This window comes from Lampetra fluviatilis, chromosome 68 (genome assembly GCF_964198595.1).
Source record: "Lampetra fluviatilis chromosome 68, kcLamFluv1.1, whole genome shotgun sequence".
Classification (NCBI taxonomy): Eukaryota; Metazoa; Chordata; class Hyperoartia; order Petromyzontiformes; family Petromyzontidae; genus Lampetra; species Lampetra fluviatilis.
In genome coordinates, this window is record NC_136342.1 from 848,353 (window position 1) to 863,464 (window position 15,112).

At 53.4% G+C, this 15,112-nt stretch overlaps 1 protein-coding gene across 1 annotated transcript; it reads left to right on the forward strand.

Annotated features, from left to right (window-relative positions):
- The first annotated feature begins 300 nt into the window (after nucleotides 1–300).
- Nucleotides 301–13,850, forward strand: RPS5 (ribosomal protein S5). The gene is made up of 6 exons (XM_078883036.1): nucleotides 301–395; nucleotides 3,692–3,797; nucleotides 4,899–5,108; nucleotides 7,435–7,563; nucleotides 12,953–13,051; nucleotides 13,734–13,850. The coding sequence occupies exons 2-6, from the start codon at nucleotides 3,693–3,695 to the stop codon at nucleotides 13,800–13,802; spliced, it is 612 nt and encodes a 203-aa protein (XP_078739162.1). The 5' UTR covers nucleotides 301–395; nucleotide 3,692; the 3' UTR covers nucleotides 13,803–13,850.
- The last annotated feature ends 1,262 nt before the right edge of the window (nucleotides 13,851–15,112 follow it).

Genomic DNA, 15,112 nt, shown 5'->3' on the forward strand with positions numbered 1-15,112 from the left:
CCCCCCCTCAACGAACTGAAGTGGCTCCGCCCACAAACGCGCGCCACGCCCCCCCCTTCCCCAGTGGACGTCATCGCGTAGAGAGGGAGGGGGGGTGAGGAGGGAACGTGGCTGCGCGAGGCGACGTGAGCCGTGCGCGGTGACGTCATCACGCACGGCAGCGCGAAGCGACGTGGGCCGTGCGCGGTGACGTCATCACGCACGTATGCGCGAGGCGACGCGAGCGGTGACGTCATCACGCACGGAGGCGTGAGCCGTGCGCGGTGACGTCATCACGCCGACCGCGCGGCACGACGTGAGCCGTGCGCGGTGACGTCACGCGCCCCTGCGCCCTGGCCCTGGGAAACCCCGTCGCCCTTCTCTCTTTCCCTCTCTCAAGACGAGGCGACGTGCAGGTAGGGCCGCTTCGCTCCGCGTGTCGCGCCGCGTTCGTCCCTCGCTCTCCCTTCCTCGTGATCCCCGCCGCGCTCCCTCGGCTCCGCCGAGCGAGGGAGCGAGGAGATCGGCAAGGGAGGCGAGGGCTGTGGCGCATTGGCCGCGTTCGCGACGACCACGGGGTGCAAGGGGGGCCGAGAAGGCCGCGCGGAGCCTGAGCTAGGCCCAGGCTGCGTTTCGGGCCTGGTCCCCTTTTACAATTAAAAGTTAAAGAGAGTTAAAGAGTATCAAGTTGCCTTCTCCCCCCGACACGTAGCTTATCGTATTGGTGTGTGTTTGGATTTGGACGGGTGGTAAGTTAAATTTTTGGTGCCAAATTTCCTGTTATTAACCCCTCACGCAGTCGGGGGCGATATTTTCTCATTTTAAATTGTAAAGTTTTATCTCGTCACGTTTTACACGCACGCAACGTGTCGCGGTGCACGGCCTCACCGCCGTTTTGCTTGAGACTCGGCCAAACTACTAAATCGTAGTTCACCCCTAACGCGCGCTTACTTGCTTGCATTGTTAAGCCCGCGAGTTGTGGCGTGCGGCAAAGTCGCGTTGGGTTGCAACGTTGCAAGGCATCTGTCCGACCAACCCTTTTAAAGATGCCCACAACGCGTTTGGGGGGGTTTCTTTTGTCGACTGCGGCAGAGCCATAGACGTGGCGGAAGAGTACAGCACAACACTGGGTCGTGTTGCGTAGCGTGGGGAGCGCTGGTACAGCGGATGGCGATTCCCACACAACGTGGTAGCGTCAGTGGCTATTGAATCATGGCCCTCCTCACGAGTAGACCCATCCTCACGCTAGTACCTGGTGTTGTTGACCGCTAGCACTGGGGAGACAAAGGCGGCCGGGCGTGGTGGTGTTAGCCACACCAACCAACCAACTCTTGTGCGCCGTTCCAGGCCTTTATTGGGTGCTCGCAAAAAAATCCATTGCCCCGACAGCCAATACAGAAAGTGTTAACGAGCGTGGAAACAACCAGCATTGGACTTGCATAGAAAGCCCCAATATCGTCAATCTATCTTCTTGGCTCTTTCGGTAAAGTCGCGTAGAAGGGAAGTAATAAAATAATAAAACATAATAAAATAATTCTCACGACGTTTCGGCCACAACGCAAGCAGCCGTCCTCAGGTGAAGAGCAGGTCTGTCGGGGAGACAGCGTCTGAATGATAGCTCCTTCGCCCGTGGCGTTTGGTTCGTTTGACCACGCTGGTGGTCCAGGCGTGTTGGTAACGGCGATAGGGGGGAGCGTACGTGGTAGAACCGGGTGCTTAAAAACAATGTTTACACGTCTGAGAATTTTCAACAATACCACGAGAAATTGTGTGTCTCTGGGAGACCACCTGGAGAAAATTCCGGGCACGTGTTGCCAACGATGGCGAAGAAATGGAGACTCATATTTTTGGTTCTCTACGTGACTTTACCGAAAGAACCAAGAATATGAATCCCTGCAGTCACGAAAGCTTTAAATCGAAAATAAAAGTGGAGACTCGTTGACTTTTTGAAGCTATTGACATTACATTTCTTATCATGTTAGGGTTATTATTCGTAAATTTTCCATTAAAAACGATAGTCCCATATAAGTGTTAACATTTTTTCAAGCACCCTGTATATAACTCACAGTAGACGATAACAAGAATTACTTTCCACCCACGTGACGTTACCGAAAGAACCAAAGAGTAAGGATTCCTGCAGTCACGAAAGCTTTAAATCAAGACGATAACAAGAATTGACAATTTTTTCTCGACTGGGATTATGCGTACCAATCACCACCCACCCCCTACTGGCAGACTGATGCCTTGGGTCACTCTGTGCCATTATTCTGGCTCATCCTGGCCTCTATATAAGAATGTTTTACCCTCTGGCAATAAAACATTGGTTAGGATGTTAAAACACCAAACAGAAAAAAGATGTTAAAATGCCAAACAGAAACCTTTTGCAAGGACCCGATCGGTTGCAAAGACAATGCATATGCTACCAGAGCATGTATTTTGTTTGCATGTTAACAAGTACATGTGGTTCATGCAGACATGATTCCTTGCAAAAGATTTCTGTTTGGTGTTTTAACATCTTAACACAACTGTTTTATTGCCAGAAAGGATAAAACCTATTCTTATATTTTGATACTTGCAAGGAAGGTCCCATGATGTTGCCTCCGAGTTCTCACGGGTTAAACAAATTAAACTCGAAGCTGAAATGGAACTGAAAATGAAACCGGTTGCGAAGTGTTCCAAGAGGTATGCTTGGAATTTCACTGATGACACGAGTAGGACAGGGAACAGATTGATAATGAAAGTGGACTTGGGCTGGCAACAAGGAATTATTGGTTGATTGAGACTGGTGAGTGAGATTCTTAGGTTTTTTCGGTAAAGTCACGTAGGTAAAAAATAAAAATTAATAAAAGTTTAATAAAATTAAAATCACGACGTTTCGGAGGCAACACAAGCTTCCTTCAGGTGGAACCGTCACAGCACGATAGCTGTATCAAGTGAGAGAAATTCCTAGAAAACAGTCCTTACACCATTGGAACCTCATTTGCCAGTAAAAAATGTGATAATTGTTTTTTTACCCTTCCATCTGGCAACAAGGAGTCATGCAAACATGACTCCTTGTAAAAAAGGTGTCAGTTTTGTTGCCAGATGGAAGGGTAAAAAAACAATTATCAAAACAGTCCTTGTATATATACTGGTTCAGGGTGGGAGGAGCCAAGGTAGGCCCTGAATATTATTTTTGTGAGGTTCGGTGCGGCTGAAGCACGCTGTTAGGAATGAGCCTTTGTTGTGTAGACTAGTGAGTGAGCTAGCGATTTGGTGAGCTGGTGGGCGAGTCCACAGACAAGTTGGATAGTAAAGCTGCTGAGTGGACGGGTGAGTTGGCGGGCTCGTGAGTGAATGCATGGCTGAGTGGGTTTAGTGACGGGGTGAGCGGTTGAGCTAGCGGGAGAGTTGGTGTTGATGCTGGGGACTCCACACGGCCTGCCCCCCCCCACCCCTTGGCTCCTCCCCCCCCCTAGTACCCTATAACACATTCCTGCGGAGGGAGCTGGTAGGAACGTTGGGTTGCTGGGTCAGTCGACTGTTCAGAAACTGCGTTATCGTGTTGTGCATTCCGCGTTGTAATGATCCGCGTTGTGGACGAACCGAAAACGCGGTGTATGAACACCGCCACGCGTTAAGCGAGGACCTGCCGTACGGTGGGGGTTGATGTTTGTGTGGATGAGAGTCGTGTTAATCGAGATGATGCTGATGGTTTGCCGTGTGGGTGCAGAATGGCAGAGCTTGAGGTGGCTCCCGTGGTGGCCGAGGCTCCGGAGATTAAACTGTTTGGACGCTGGAGCACGGAAGATGTGCAGATCAGCGACATCTCCCTGCAGGTGCTTGCTCACAAGACACGCACGGAGACAAGCGCGGAGACACGCGCGGGGACACACGCGGAGACACGCGCGGGGACACGCGCGGAGACACGCGCGGAGACACGCGCGGGGACACGCGCGGAGACACGCGCGGAGACACGCGCGGGGACACGCGCGGAGACACGCGCGGGGACACGCGCGGAGACACGCGCGGAGAGACGCGCGGAGAGACGCACGGAGAGACGCACGGAGACACGTACCGATGTTTAGGCACGCACACAGATACGCAGAGAATCGCAAGAAGACTGGAGACACAGAGACTTGTAAAGATGTACAGAAAGACACACAGATACAAAGGACACAGAGAGGGTACCCACTCGCAGAGATTCACAGAGACGCACACAGTCAAGTATAATACATGTACACATAAATGCGTACACAGACGCACACGGACAGGATGTATAACACGTAGGCTTTCGCGACCAATATTATTCATAATCAACGTTTTTGGGTTTAGATGGCGTTATTTATAAATGTGTCGTAACCCTCCACCACCCGACCGACACGGCCAATCAGCAAAAAAGTGTCACGTTGACAAAAGACAAATAGTTCACTGCTTTAGCCCACCGTGACACTTTTTTGCTGATTGGCCGTGTCGGGTGTTGGAGGGTTACGACACATTTATAAATAACGCGATCTAAACCCCAAAACGTTGATTATGGACTTGTGCATGTACATCGCTACGTGGCCGTCGGGAAGCAATACCAAGTGCGCGCGCGCGTGTGTGTGTGCGTGTGTGTGTGTCTGTGTGTGTGTCTGTGTGTGTGTCTGTGTGTGTGTGCGTGCGTGTGTCTGTGTGTGTGTCTGTGTGTGTGTCTGTGTGTGCGTGCATGTGTCTGTGTGTGTGTCTGTGTGTGTGTGTCTGCGTGTGTGTCTGTGTGTGTGTCTGCGTGTGTGTCTGTGTGTGTGTCTGTGTGTGTGTCTGTGTGTGTGTGTGTGTGCGTGTGTGCGTGTGTGTGCGTGTGTGTGTGTGTGCGTGTGTGTGTGCGTGTCTGTGTGTGTCTGTGTGTGTGTCTGTGTGTGCGTGTGTGTGTGTGTGTGCGTGCGTGTGTCTGTGTACAGGACTACGTGGCCGTGAAGGAGAAGTATGCAAAGTACTTGCCCCACAGCTCTGGCCGCTACGCCGCCAAGCGGTTCCGCAAGGCGCAGTGCCCCATCGTGGAGCGGCTCACCAACTCCATGATGATGCACGGACGCAACAACGGCAAGAAGCTGATGACTGTGCGCATCGTCAAGCACGCCTTCGAGATCATCCACCTTCTCACTGGCGAGGTGAGTTAACCCACGCCCGCTCGCCCACCTACTCACCGAGTCGACCTCACACTCACCAACCTCCTCACTGGCGAGGTGAGTTAACCCACCCCGCTCGCCCACCTACTCGCCGAGTCGACCGTATACTCACCAGCCTCCTCACCGGTGAGGTGAGTTAACCCACGCGCTCACCCACCTACTCACCGAGTCGACCGTATACTCACCAGCCTCCTCACTGGCGAGGTGAGTTAACCCACGCGGGCTCGCCCACCTACTCACGCGCTCACCCACCCACTCACGCGCTCACCCACCTACTCACCGAGTCGACCGTATACTCACCAGCCTCCTCACCGGCGAGGTGAGTTAACCCACCCCGCTCGCCCACCTACTCGCCGAGTCGACCGTATACTCACCAGCCTCCTCACCGGTGAGGTGAGTTAACCCACGCGCTCACCCACCTACTCACCGAGTCGACCGTATACTCACCAGCCTCCTCACTGGCGAGGTGAGTTAACCCACGCGGGCTCGCCCACCTACTCACGCGCTCACCCACCCACTCACGCGCTCACCCACCTACTCACCGAGTCGACCGTATACTCACCAGCCTCCTCACCGGCGAGGTGAGTTAACCCACGCCCGCTCACCCACCTACTCACGCGCTCACCCACCTACTCACGCGCTCACCCACCCACTCACGCGCTCACCCACCTACTCACCGAGTCGACCACACACTCACCAACCTCACCGGTGAGGTGAGTTAACCCACGCACGCTCACCCACCTACTCACGCGCTCACCCACCCACTCACCGAGTCGACCGTATACTCACCAGCCTCCTCACCGGCGAGGTGAGTTAACCCACGCCCGCTCACCCACCTACTCACGCGCTCACCCACCTCACGCGCTCACCCACCCACTCACGCGCTCACCCACCTACTCACCGAGTCGACCGCACCCTCGCCAACCTCACCGGCGAGGTAAGTTAACCCACGCGGGCTCACCCACCTACTCACCGAGTCGACCACACACTCACCAGCCTCCTCACCGGTGAGGTGAGTTAACCCACGCGCCCTCACCCACCTACTCACCACCGAATCGACTACCCTTGCCAACCTCCTCACCGTTGAGGTGAGAACCAAGCGGGAGTCAACTCCACCTCCTCACTGATGATGATGATGATCAGGGTGATGATGATGGTGGTGATGATGATCAGGGTGGTGATGATGATGATGATCAGGGTGATGATGATGGTGGTGATGATCAGGGTGGTGATGATGATGATGATCAGGGTGATGATGATGATGATGATCAGGGTGATGATGATGATCAGGGTGATGATGATGATGATGATCAGGGTGATGATGATGATCAGGGTGATGATGATGATGATCAGGGTGATGATGATGATGATCAGGGTGATGATGATGATGATCAGGGTGGTGATGATGATGATCAGGGTGGTGATGATGATGATGATCAGGGTGATGATGATGATGATCAGGGTGATGATGATGATGATCAGGGTGATGATGATGATCAGGGTGATGATGATGATCAGGGTGATGATGATGATCAGGGTGGTGATGATGATGATGATCAGGGTGATGATGATGATGATCAGGGTGATGATGATGATCAGGGTGTCTTCCTTGCAAGTTGTACTTTCCCCAACACCTTTGTGGACCACATGGGGGGTGGGCGGGGAGCCCTCTCTGTGTCGAGCTTGCGGTGTTATGCGGTCGGTTGGCCCCAACAGTCTGCTAAGGCTGTACGGGGGATCTTTGTCTTGTGTGTGTAGGGGAGCGGTAGGGGAGCGGTCGTGTAGCGGTTAGCGCTACGAACCTTGCGAGCCGAGTTCGATTCCTGCTCACGGCCAACACCCGTGACGATTATCTGAACCGGTCCTGGGCCTCCCCAAGGTCGACTCGGCCTCAAATGAGTACCCGGTGCATCGGCACGAGGGAGACAAAGGCGGCCGGGCGTGGTGTTGGCCAGAGGTCGCAAACGGGTTTTGATTCCTTACCCGTACCCGTACCCGGCCGCACCAGGGTACGGGTACCCGTTCCCTACCCGTACCCATTCCCTACCCGAAATAAGTGACCCAACGGTGACTCACCAGTGACTCACGGCCTACCCGTACCCGGACGTACCAGGGTCGCAAACGGCTACCCGTACCTGGCCGGGTATCGGGTAGGGTACGGGTATCGGGTACCCGGTTGCGACCTCGGGTGTTGGCCACCCACCCCCTCGTGTGCCACAGTGCCGGCCTTCGTAGGTGTTCGCTAACAGCACTTGCCCCTACAGTGTTAAGGCTACACGGGGGGGGATCTGTGTCTTTGTCTTTATAGAACCCGCTGCAGGTGCTGGTGAACGCCATCATCAACAGCGGCCCGCGTGAGGACTCGACTCGCATTGGTCGTGCGGGCACCGTGCGGCGACAGGCGGTGGACGTCTCTCCCCTCCGCAGGGTCAACCAGGTCAGTCCACTGCTACACTGCCGACACTCGCGATGCAGGACCCAGCACCACATCACTCAGTGTCACTGCGCACTGGGTCACACACACACACACACGTCTCTCCCCTCCGCTAGGACAACCAGGTCAGTCCACTGCTACACTGCCGACACTCGCGATGCAGGACCCAGCACCACACCACTCAGTGTCACTGTATGTTATGGTTGTGCTGTATTGTGTATACTCTCTGTGTTTTTGTGGTGCGGATTGTGTATAACGATTGCTGTGTGCCCAGGCTATCTGGATGCTGTGTGTGGTGTGTAACGTGTGTGGTGTAATGTGTGTGTAACGTGTGTGTTTGTGTAATGTGTGTGTTGTGTGTAACGGGTGTGTTGTGTGTAACGCGTGTGTGTGGTGTGTAACGCGTGTGTGTGGTGTGTAACGTGTGTGTGTGGTGTGTAACGTGTGTGTGTGGTGTGTAACGCGTGTGTGTGGTGTGTAACGTGTGTGTGTGGTGTGTAACGCGTGTGTGTGGTGTGTAACGTGTGTGTGTGGTGTGTAACGTGTGTGTGTGGTGTGTAACGCGTGTGTGTGGTGTGTAACGTGTGTGTGTGGTGTGTAACGCGTGTGTGTGGTGTGTAACGTGTGTGTGTGGTGTGTAACGCGTGTGTGTGGTGTGTAACGCGTGTGTGTGGTGTGTAACGTGTGTGTGTGGTGTGTAACGCGTGTGTGTGTGGTGTGTAACGCGTGTGTGTGGTGTGTAACGCGTGTGTGTGGTGTGTAACGTGTGTGTGTGGTGTGTAACGTGTGTGTGTGGTGTGTAACGTGTGTGTGTGGTGTGTAACGTGTGTGTGTGGTGTGTAACGTGTGTGTGTGGTGTGTAACGCGTGTGTGTGGTGTGTAACGCGTGTGTGTGGTGTGTAACGCGTGTGTGTGGTGTGTAACGCGTGTGTGTGGTGTGTAACGCGTGTGTGTGGTGTGTAACGCGTGTGTGTGGTGTGTAACGCGTGTGTGTGGTGTGTAACGTGTGTGTGTGGTGTGTAACGCGTGTGTGTGGTGTGTAACGTGTGTGTGTGGTGTGTAACGTGTGTGTGTGGTGTGTAACGTGTGTGTGTGGTGTGTAACGTGTGTGTGTGGTGTGTAACGCGTGTGTGTGGTGTGTAACGTGTGTGTGTGGTGTGTAACGCGTGTGTGTGGTGTGTAACGTGTGTGTGTGGTGTGTAACGCGTGTGTGTGGTGTGTAACGTGTGTGTGTGGTGTGTAACGTGTGTGTGTGTGGTGTGTAACGCGTGTGTGTGGTGTGTAACGTGTGTGTGTGTGGTGTGTAACGTGTGTGTGTGTGGTGTGTAACGCGTGTGTGTGGTGTGTAACGTGTGTGTGTGGTGTGTAACGCGTGTGTGTGGTGTGTAACGTGTGTGTGTGGTGTGTAACGTGTGTGTGTGGTGTGTAACGTGTGTGTGTGTGGTGTGTAACGCGTGTGTGTGGTGTGTAACGTGTGTGTGTGGTGTGTAACGTGTGTGTGTGTGGTGTGTAACGCGTGTGTGTGGTGTGTAACGCGTGTGTGTGGTGTGTAACGTGTGTGTGTGGTGTGTAACGTGTGTGTGTGGTGTGTAACGTGTGTGTGTGTGGTGTGTAACGCGTGTGTGTGGTGTGTAACGTGTGTGTGTGGTGTGTAACGTGTGTGTGTGTGGTGTGTAACGCGTGTGTGTGGTGTGTAACGTGTGTGTGTGTGGTGTGTAACGTGTGTGTGTGTGGTGTGTAACGCGTGTGTGTGGTGTGTAACGTGTGTGTGTGGTGTGTAACGCGTGTGTGTGGTGTGTAACGTGTGTGTGTGGTGTGTAACGTGTGTGTGTGGTGTGTAACGTGTGTGTGTGTGGTGTGTAACGCGTGTGTGTGGTGTGTAACGTGTGTGTGTGGTGTGTAACGTGTGTGTGTGTGGTGTGTAACGTGTGTGTGTGGTGTGTAACGCGTGTGTGTGGTGTGTAACGTGTGTGTGTGTGGTGTGTAACGTGTGTGTGTGGTGTGTAACGTGTGTGTGGTGTGTAACGCGTGTGTGTGGTGTGTAACGTGTGTGTGTGGTGTGTAACGTGTGTGTGTGGTGTGTAACGTGTGTGTGTGGTGTGTAACGCGTGTGTGGTGTGTAACGTGTGTGTGGTGTGTAACGTGTGTGTGTGGTGTGTAACGTGTGTGTGGTGTGTAACGTGTGTGTGTGGTGTGTAACGCGTGTGTGTGGTGTGTAACGTGTGTGTGTGGTGTGTAACGCGTGTGTGTGGTGTGTAACGTGTGTGTGTGGTGTGTAACGTGTGTGTGGTGTGTAACGTGTGTGTGTGGTGTGTAACGTGTGTGTGGTGTGTAACGTGTGTGTGGTGTGTAACGTGTGTGTGTGGTGTGTAACGTGTGTGTGGTGTGTAACGTGTGTGTGTGGTGTGTAACGTGTGTGTGTGGTGTGTAACGTGTGTGTGTGGTGTGTAACGTGTGTGTGTGGTGTGTAACGTGTGTGTGTGGTGTGTAACGTGTGTGTGTGGTGTGTAACGTGTGTGTGTGGTGTGTAACGCGTGTGTGTGGTGTGTAACGTGTGTGTGGTGTGTAACGTGTGTGTGGTGTGTAACGTGTGTGTGGTGTGTAACGTGTGTGTGGTGTGTAACGGGTGTGTTGTGTGTAACGCGTGTGTGTGGTGTGTAACGTGTGTGTGGTGTGTAACGTGTGTGTGTGGTGTGTAACGTGTGTGTGGTGTGTAACGTGTGTGTGGTGTGTAACGTGTGTGTGTGGTGTGTAACGTGTGTGTGGTGTGTAACGTGTGTGTGGTGTGTAACGTGTGTGTGTGGTGTGTAACGTGTGTGTGGTGTGTAACGTGTGTGTGGTGTGTAACGTGTGTGTGGTGTGTAACGTGTGTGTGGTGTGTAACGTGTGTGTGGTGTGTAACGTGTGTGTGGTGTGTAACGTGTGTGTGGTGTGTAACGTGTGTGTGGTGTGTAACGCGTGTGTGTGGTGTGTAACGTGTGTGTGGTGTGTAACGTGTGTGTGGTGTGTAACGTGTGTGTGTGGTGTGTAACGTGTGTGTGGTGTGTAACGCGTGTGTGTGGTGTGTAACGTGTGTGTGGTGTGTAACGTGTGTGTGTGGTGTGTAACGTGTGTGTGTGGTGTGTAACGTGTGTGTGGTGTGTAACGCGTGTGTGGTGTGTAACGTGTGTGTGTGGTGTGTAACGTGTGTGTGGTGTGTAACGTGTGTGTGGTGTGTAACGTGTGTGTGTGGTGTGTAACGTGTGTGTGGTGTGTAACGTGTGTGTGGTGTGTAACGCGTGTGTGGTGTGTAACGTGTGTGTGTGGTGTGTAACGTGTGTGTGGTGTGTAACGCGTGTGTGTGGTGTGTAACGTGTGTGTGGTGTGTAACGTGTGTGTGTGGTGTGTAACGTGTGTGTGGTGTGTAACGTGTGTGTGGTGTGTAACGTGTGTGTGTGGTGTGTAACGTGTGTGTGGTGTGTAACGCGTGTGTGTGGTGTGTAACGCGTGTGTGTGGTGTGTAACGTGTGTGTGTGGTGTGTAACGTGTGTGTGGTGTGTAACGTGTGTGTGTGGTGTGTAACGTGTGTGTGTGGTGTGTAACGTGTGTGTGTGGTGTGTAACGTGTGTGTGTGGTGTGTAACGTGTGTGTGGTGTGTAACGTGTGTGTGGTGTGTAACGTGTGTGTGGTGTGTAACGTGTGTGTGTGGTGTGTAACGTGTGTGTGTGTGGTGTGTAACGTGTGTGTGGTGTGTAACGTGTGTGTGGTGTGTAACGTGTGTGTGTGGTGTGTAACGTGTGTGTGGTGTGTAACGTGTGTGTGGTGTGTAACGTGTGTGTGGTGTGTAACGCGTGTGTGTGGTGTGTAACGCGTGTGTGTGGTGTGTAACGTGTGTGTGGTGTGTAACGTGTGTGTGTGGTGTGTAACGCGTGTGTGTGTGTAACGTGTGTGTGTGGTGTGTAACGTGTGTGTGTGGTGTGTAACGCGTGTGTGTGGTGTGTAACGCGTGTGTGTGGTGTGTAACGCGTGTGTGTGGTGTGTAACGTGTGTGTGTGTGGTGTGTAACGCGTGTGTGTGTGGTGTGTAACGCGTGTGTGTGGTGTGTAACGCGTGTGTGTGGTGTGTAACGTGTGTGTGTGTGGTGTGTAACGCGTGTGTGTGGTGTGTAACGCGTGTGTGTGGTGTGTAACGCGTGTGTGTGGTGTGTAACGCGTGTGTGTGGTGTGTAACGTGTGTGTGTGTGTGGTGTGTAACGCGTGTGTGTGGTGTGTAACGCGTGTGTGTGGTGTGTAACGCGTGTGTGTGGTGTGTAACGCGTGTGTGTGGTGTGTAACGCGTGTGTGTGGTGTGTAACGTGTGTGTGGTGTGTAGCGTGTGTGTGGTGTGTAACGTGTGTGTGGTGTGTAACGTGTGTGTGTGGTGTGTAACGCGTGTGTGTGGTGTGTAACGCGTGTGTGTGGTGTGTAACGTGTGTGTGGTGTGTAACGTGTGTGTGTGGTGTGTAACGCGTGTGTGTGGTGTGTAACGCGTGTGTGTGGTGTGTAACGTGTGTGTGGTGTGTAGCGTGTGTGTGGTGTGTAACGTGTGTGTGGTGTGTAACGTGTGTGTGTGGTGTGTAACGTGTGTGTGGTGTGTAACGCGTGTGTGTGGTGTGTAACGTGTGTGTGTGGTGTGTAACGTGTGTGTGTGGTGTGTAACGCGTGTGTGTGGTGTGTAACGTGTGTGTGGTGTGTAACGCGTGTGTGTGGTGTGTAACGTGTGTGTGTGGTGTGTAACGCGTGTGTGTGGTGTGTAACGTGTGTGTGGTGTGTAACGTGTGTGTGTGTGGTGTGTAACGGGTGTGTTGTGTGTAACGTGTGTGTGGTGTGTAACGTGTGTGTGGTGTGTAACGTGTGTGTGTGGTGTGTAACGTGTGTGTGGTGTGTAACGTGTGTGTGGTGTGTAACGTGTGTGTGTGGTGTGTAACGTGTGTGTGGTGTGTAACGTGTGTGTGGTGTGTAACGCGTGTGTGTGGTGTGTAACGTGTGTGTGTGGTGTGTAACGCGTGTGTGTGGTGTGTAACGCGTGTGTGTGGTGTGTAACGTGTGTGTGGTGTGTAACGTGTGTGTGGTGTGTAACGTGTGTGTGGTGTGTAACGTGTGTGTGGTGTGTAACGCGTGTGTGTGGTGTGTAACGTGTGTGTGGTGTGTAACGTGTGTGTGTGTGGTGTGTAACGCGTGTGTGTGGTGTGTAACGCGTGTGTGTGGTGTGTAACGTGTGTGTGGTGTGTAACGTGTGTGTGGTGTGTAACGTGTGTGTGGTGTGTAACGTGTGTGTGCTGCGTGTAACGTGTGTGTGTTGCGTGTAACGTGTGTGTAACGTGTGTGTTGCGTGTAACGTGTGTGTTGCGTGTAACGTGTGTGTTACGTTGCAGGCGATCTGGCTGCTGTGCACGGGAGCGCGTGAGGCCGCATTCAGGAACATCAAGACGATCGCGGAGTGCCTCGCTGATGAGCTCATCAACGCTGCCAAGGTCTCACCACCACCACACTCACCACCACTCACCACCACCACTCACCCCCACCACACTTGCCACCACCACCACACTTGCCACCACCACCACACTCACCACCACCACACTCGCCACCACCACCACACTCGCCACCACCACCACACTCACCACCACCACACTCGCCACCACCACACTCACCACCACCACACTCACCACCACACTCACCACCACACTCACCACCACGACACTCACCACCACCACTCGCCACCCAGTGTATCGCAGACATGCCCATCAACGCCGCCAAGGGCTCGCCACTATACATCATAACTCACCACCCAGCGTCCCGTCTTTTCGGTTAGTTCACCGCCGTACCAATCCGGCAACCAGAGTTAAATTCCCGCTCGTGGCAGACGACGACGACCATCTGAACTGGTCACGGCCCTTCTCCGTTTGTTTGACACGGCCTGAACTTTTAGTACCTTTGTTGCGGTGTGTAAACATCCACAGTGGGGAGACAAAGGTGGCCAGGCGTTGGTCTGACGACACCACCCCGTCGCGTGCCTAGCCGGGCTTCATAGGTGCCACTCACCGCCAACAGGACTTGCCCCAGCAGCAGCTATGTCTACATGTTGTGTATTTGTGTGTGTCCCGTGTGTGTAACCCATGTCGTCGTGTTTAACTCATGTTGTGTGTTTGCGCGCAGGGCTCTTCCAACTCGTACGCCATCAAGAAGAAGGATGAGTTGGAGCGGGTGGCCAAGTCTAACCGCTGAGCCCCTCACCACCATCACCACGGAAACCCAATAAACATGGTTCCTGCAGATACAGCCTCCCCCGCGTGTCTTTCATTCGCATCTCACGAGTCAAAAAACTTGAGTTGATCCCCTTTGTAGAATGAGGCAGCCGAGCTGGATCAAGGCCGTGCCAAGGCAGACCGGCACGGCGTAGGAGGTTGTTGTTTTTTTCCCCTGTGGCAGCCAAACGGTGCTGCTCATGACGCGCGCGGTTAGACGCGTGTGTTTAGGTGTTGTGGTAATTTTGGTAGGAACCTCCTGGTTACTTTGGCCCACAGGGGATTAATGTGTTTGTCTGTCATGCGGGGAGGGGGTGGGGAGGGAGGGGCTGGGTGGGTGGGGAGGGAGGGGCTGGGTGGGTGGGGAGGGAGGGGCTGGGTGGGGAGGGTGGGGAGGGGCTGGTCACCCCGTGGTGCCCTTATAAAACTCAACGTTTAACCTACTCAAGCCGGCTTGTGCCCGCCCTCACAGTCGGGCATATTTGCGGAATACACCACGCCCTGGCCGTTGACCCTGCAGGCCATTGACCGAGCAACCCGACGTTCCTACCAGCTCCCTCTGCAGGACAATGTGTTCCTGCGTCCCCAACGTGCTGAATGCCATTTTCACGTTGTTGCGAGTTTGAGGTCGCCAACACTTTACGCACCAGTTGCCTGGGTGAAAAGCGTGCTAAGTTTGACCCAATCTGCACAGCTGTCTCAACAAAACGTAATAAACATGACATTAATTACCTTGGTCCCAAGCCAGACTAAGTACTTCTTGTGAAAATAATTAAAAATAACAATTAAATCACGACGTCTCGGAGGCAACACAAGTCTCCATCCTCAGGTGGGACCGTCGCAGGTAAATTTACTGCATCAAGACGCAGACTTGCGTTGCCTCCGAAACGTCGTGATTTAATTTAGTTTTCGTTTTTTTACACCCACGTGACTTTACCGAATAAACCCAATAGTATGAATCCTTGCAGTGACGAAAGCTTCTAATCTAGAACTTATTGTGAAGGCCACCATGGTCTGGTTCTGGCTATCCAAACAGACTGTACAAGGTACAAGCAAACCCTCCCCTCGTACCAGAGGTCGCAAACGGGTTTTGATTCCTTACCCGTACCCGGCCGCACCAGGGTCACAAACGGGTACCCGGCCATACCTGTACCCGGCCGGGTACGGGTATCAGGTACCTGATTGCGACCTCTGGGATGAAGCCATGTTGCAGGCGCGGGTGGGTTGATTCTAGGAACTTGAATTGTGAGAAGAGACAAGACGTTGGGAAATGAGTGACAAACGGTGACT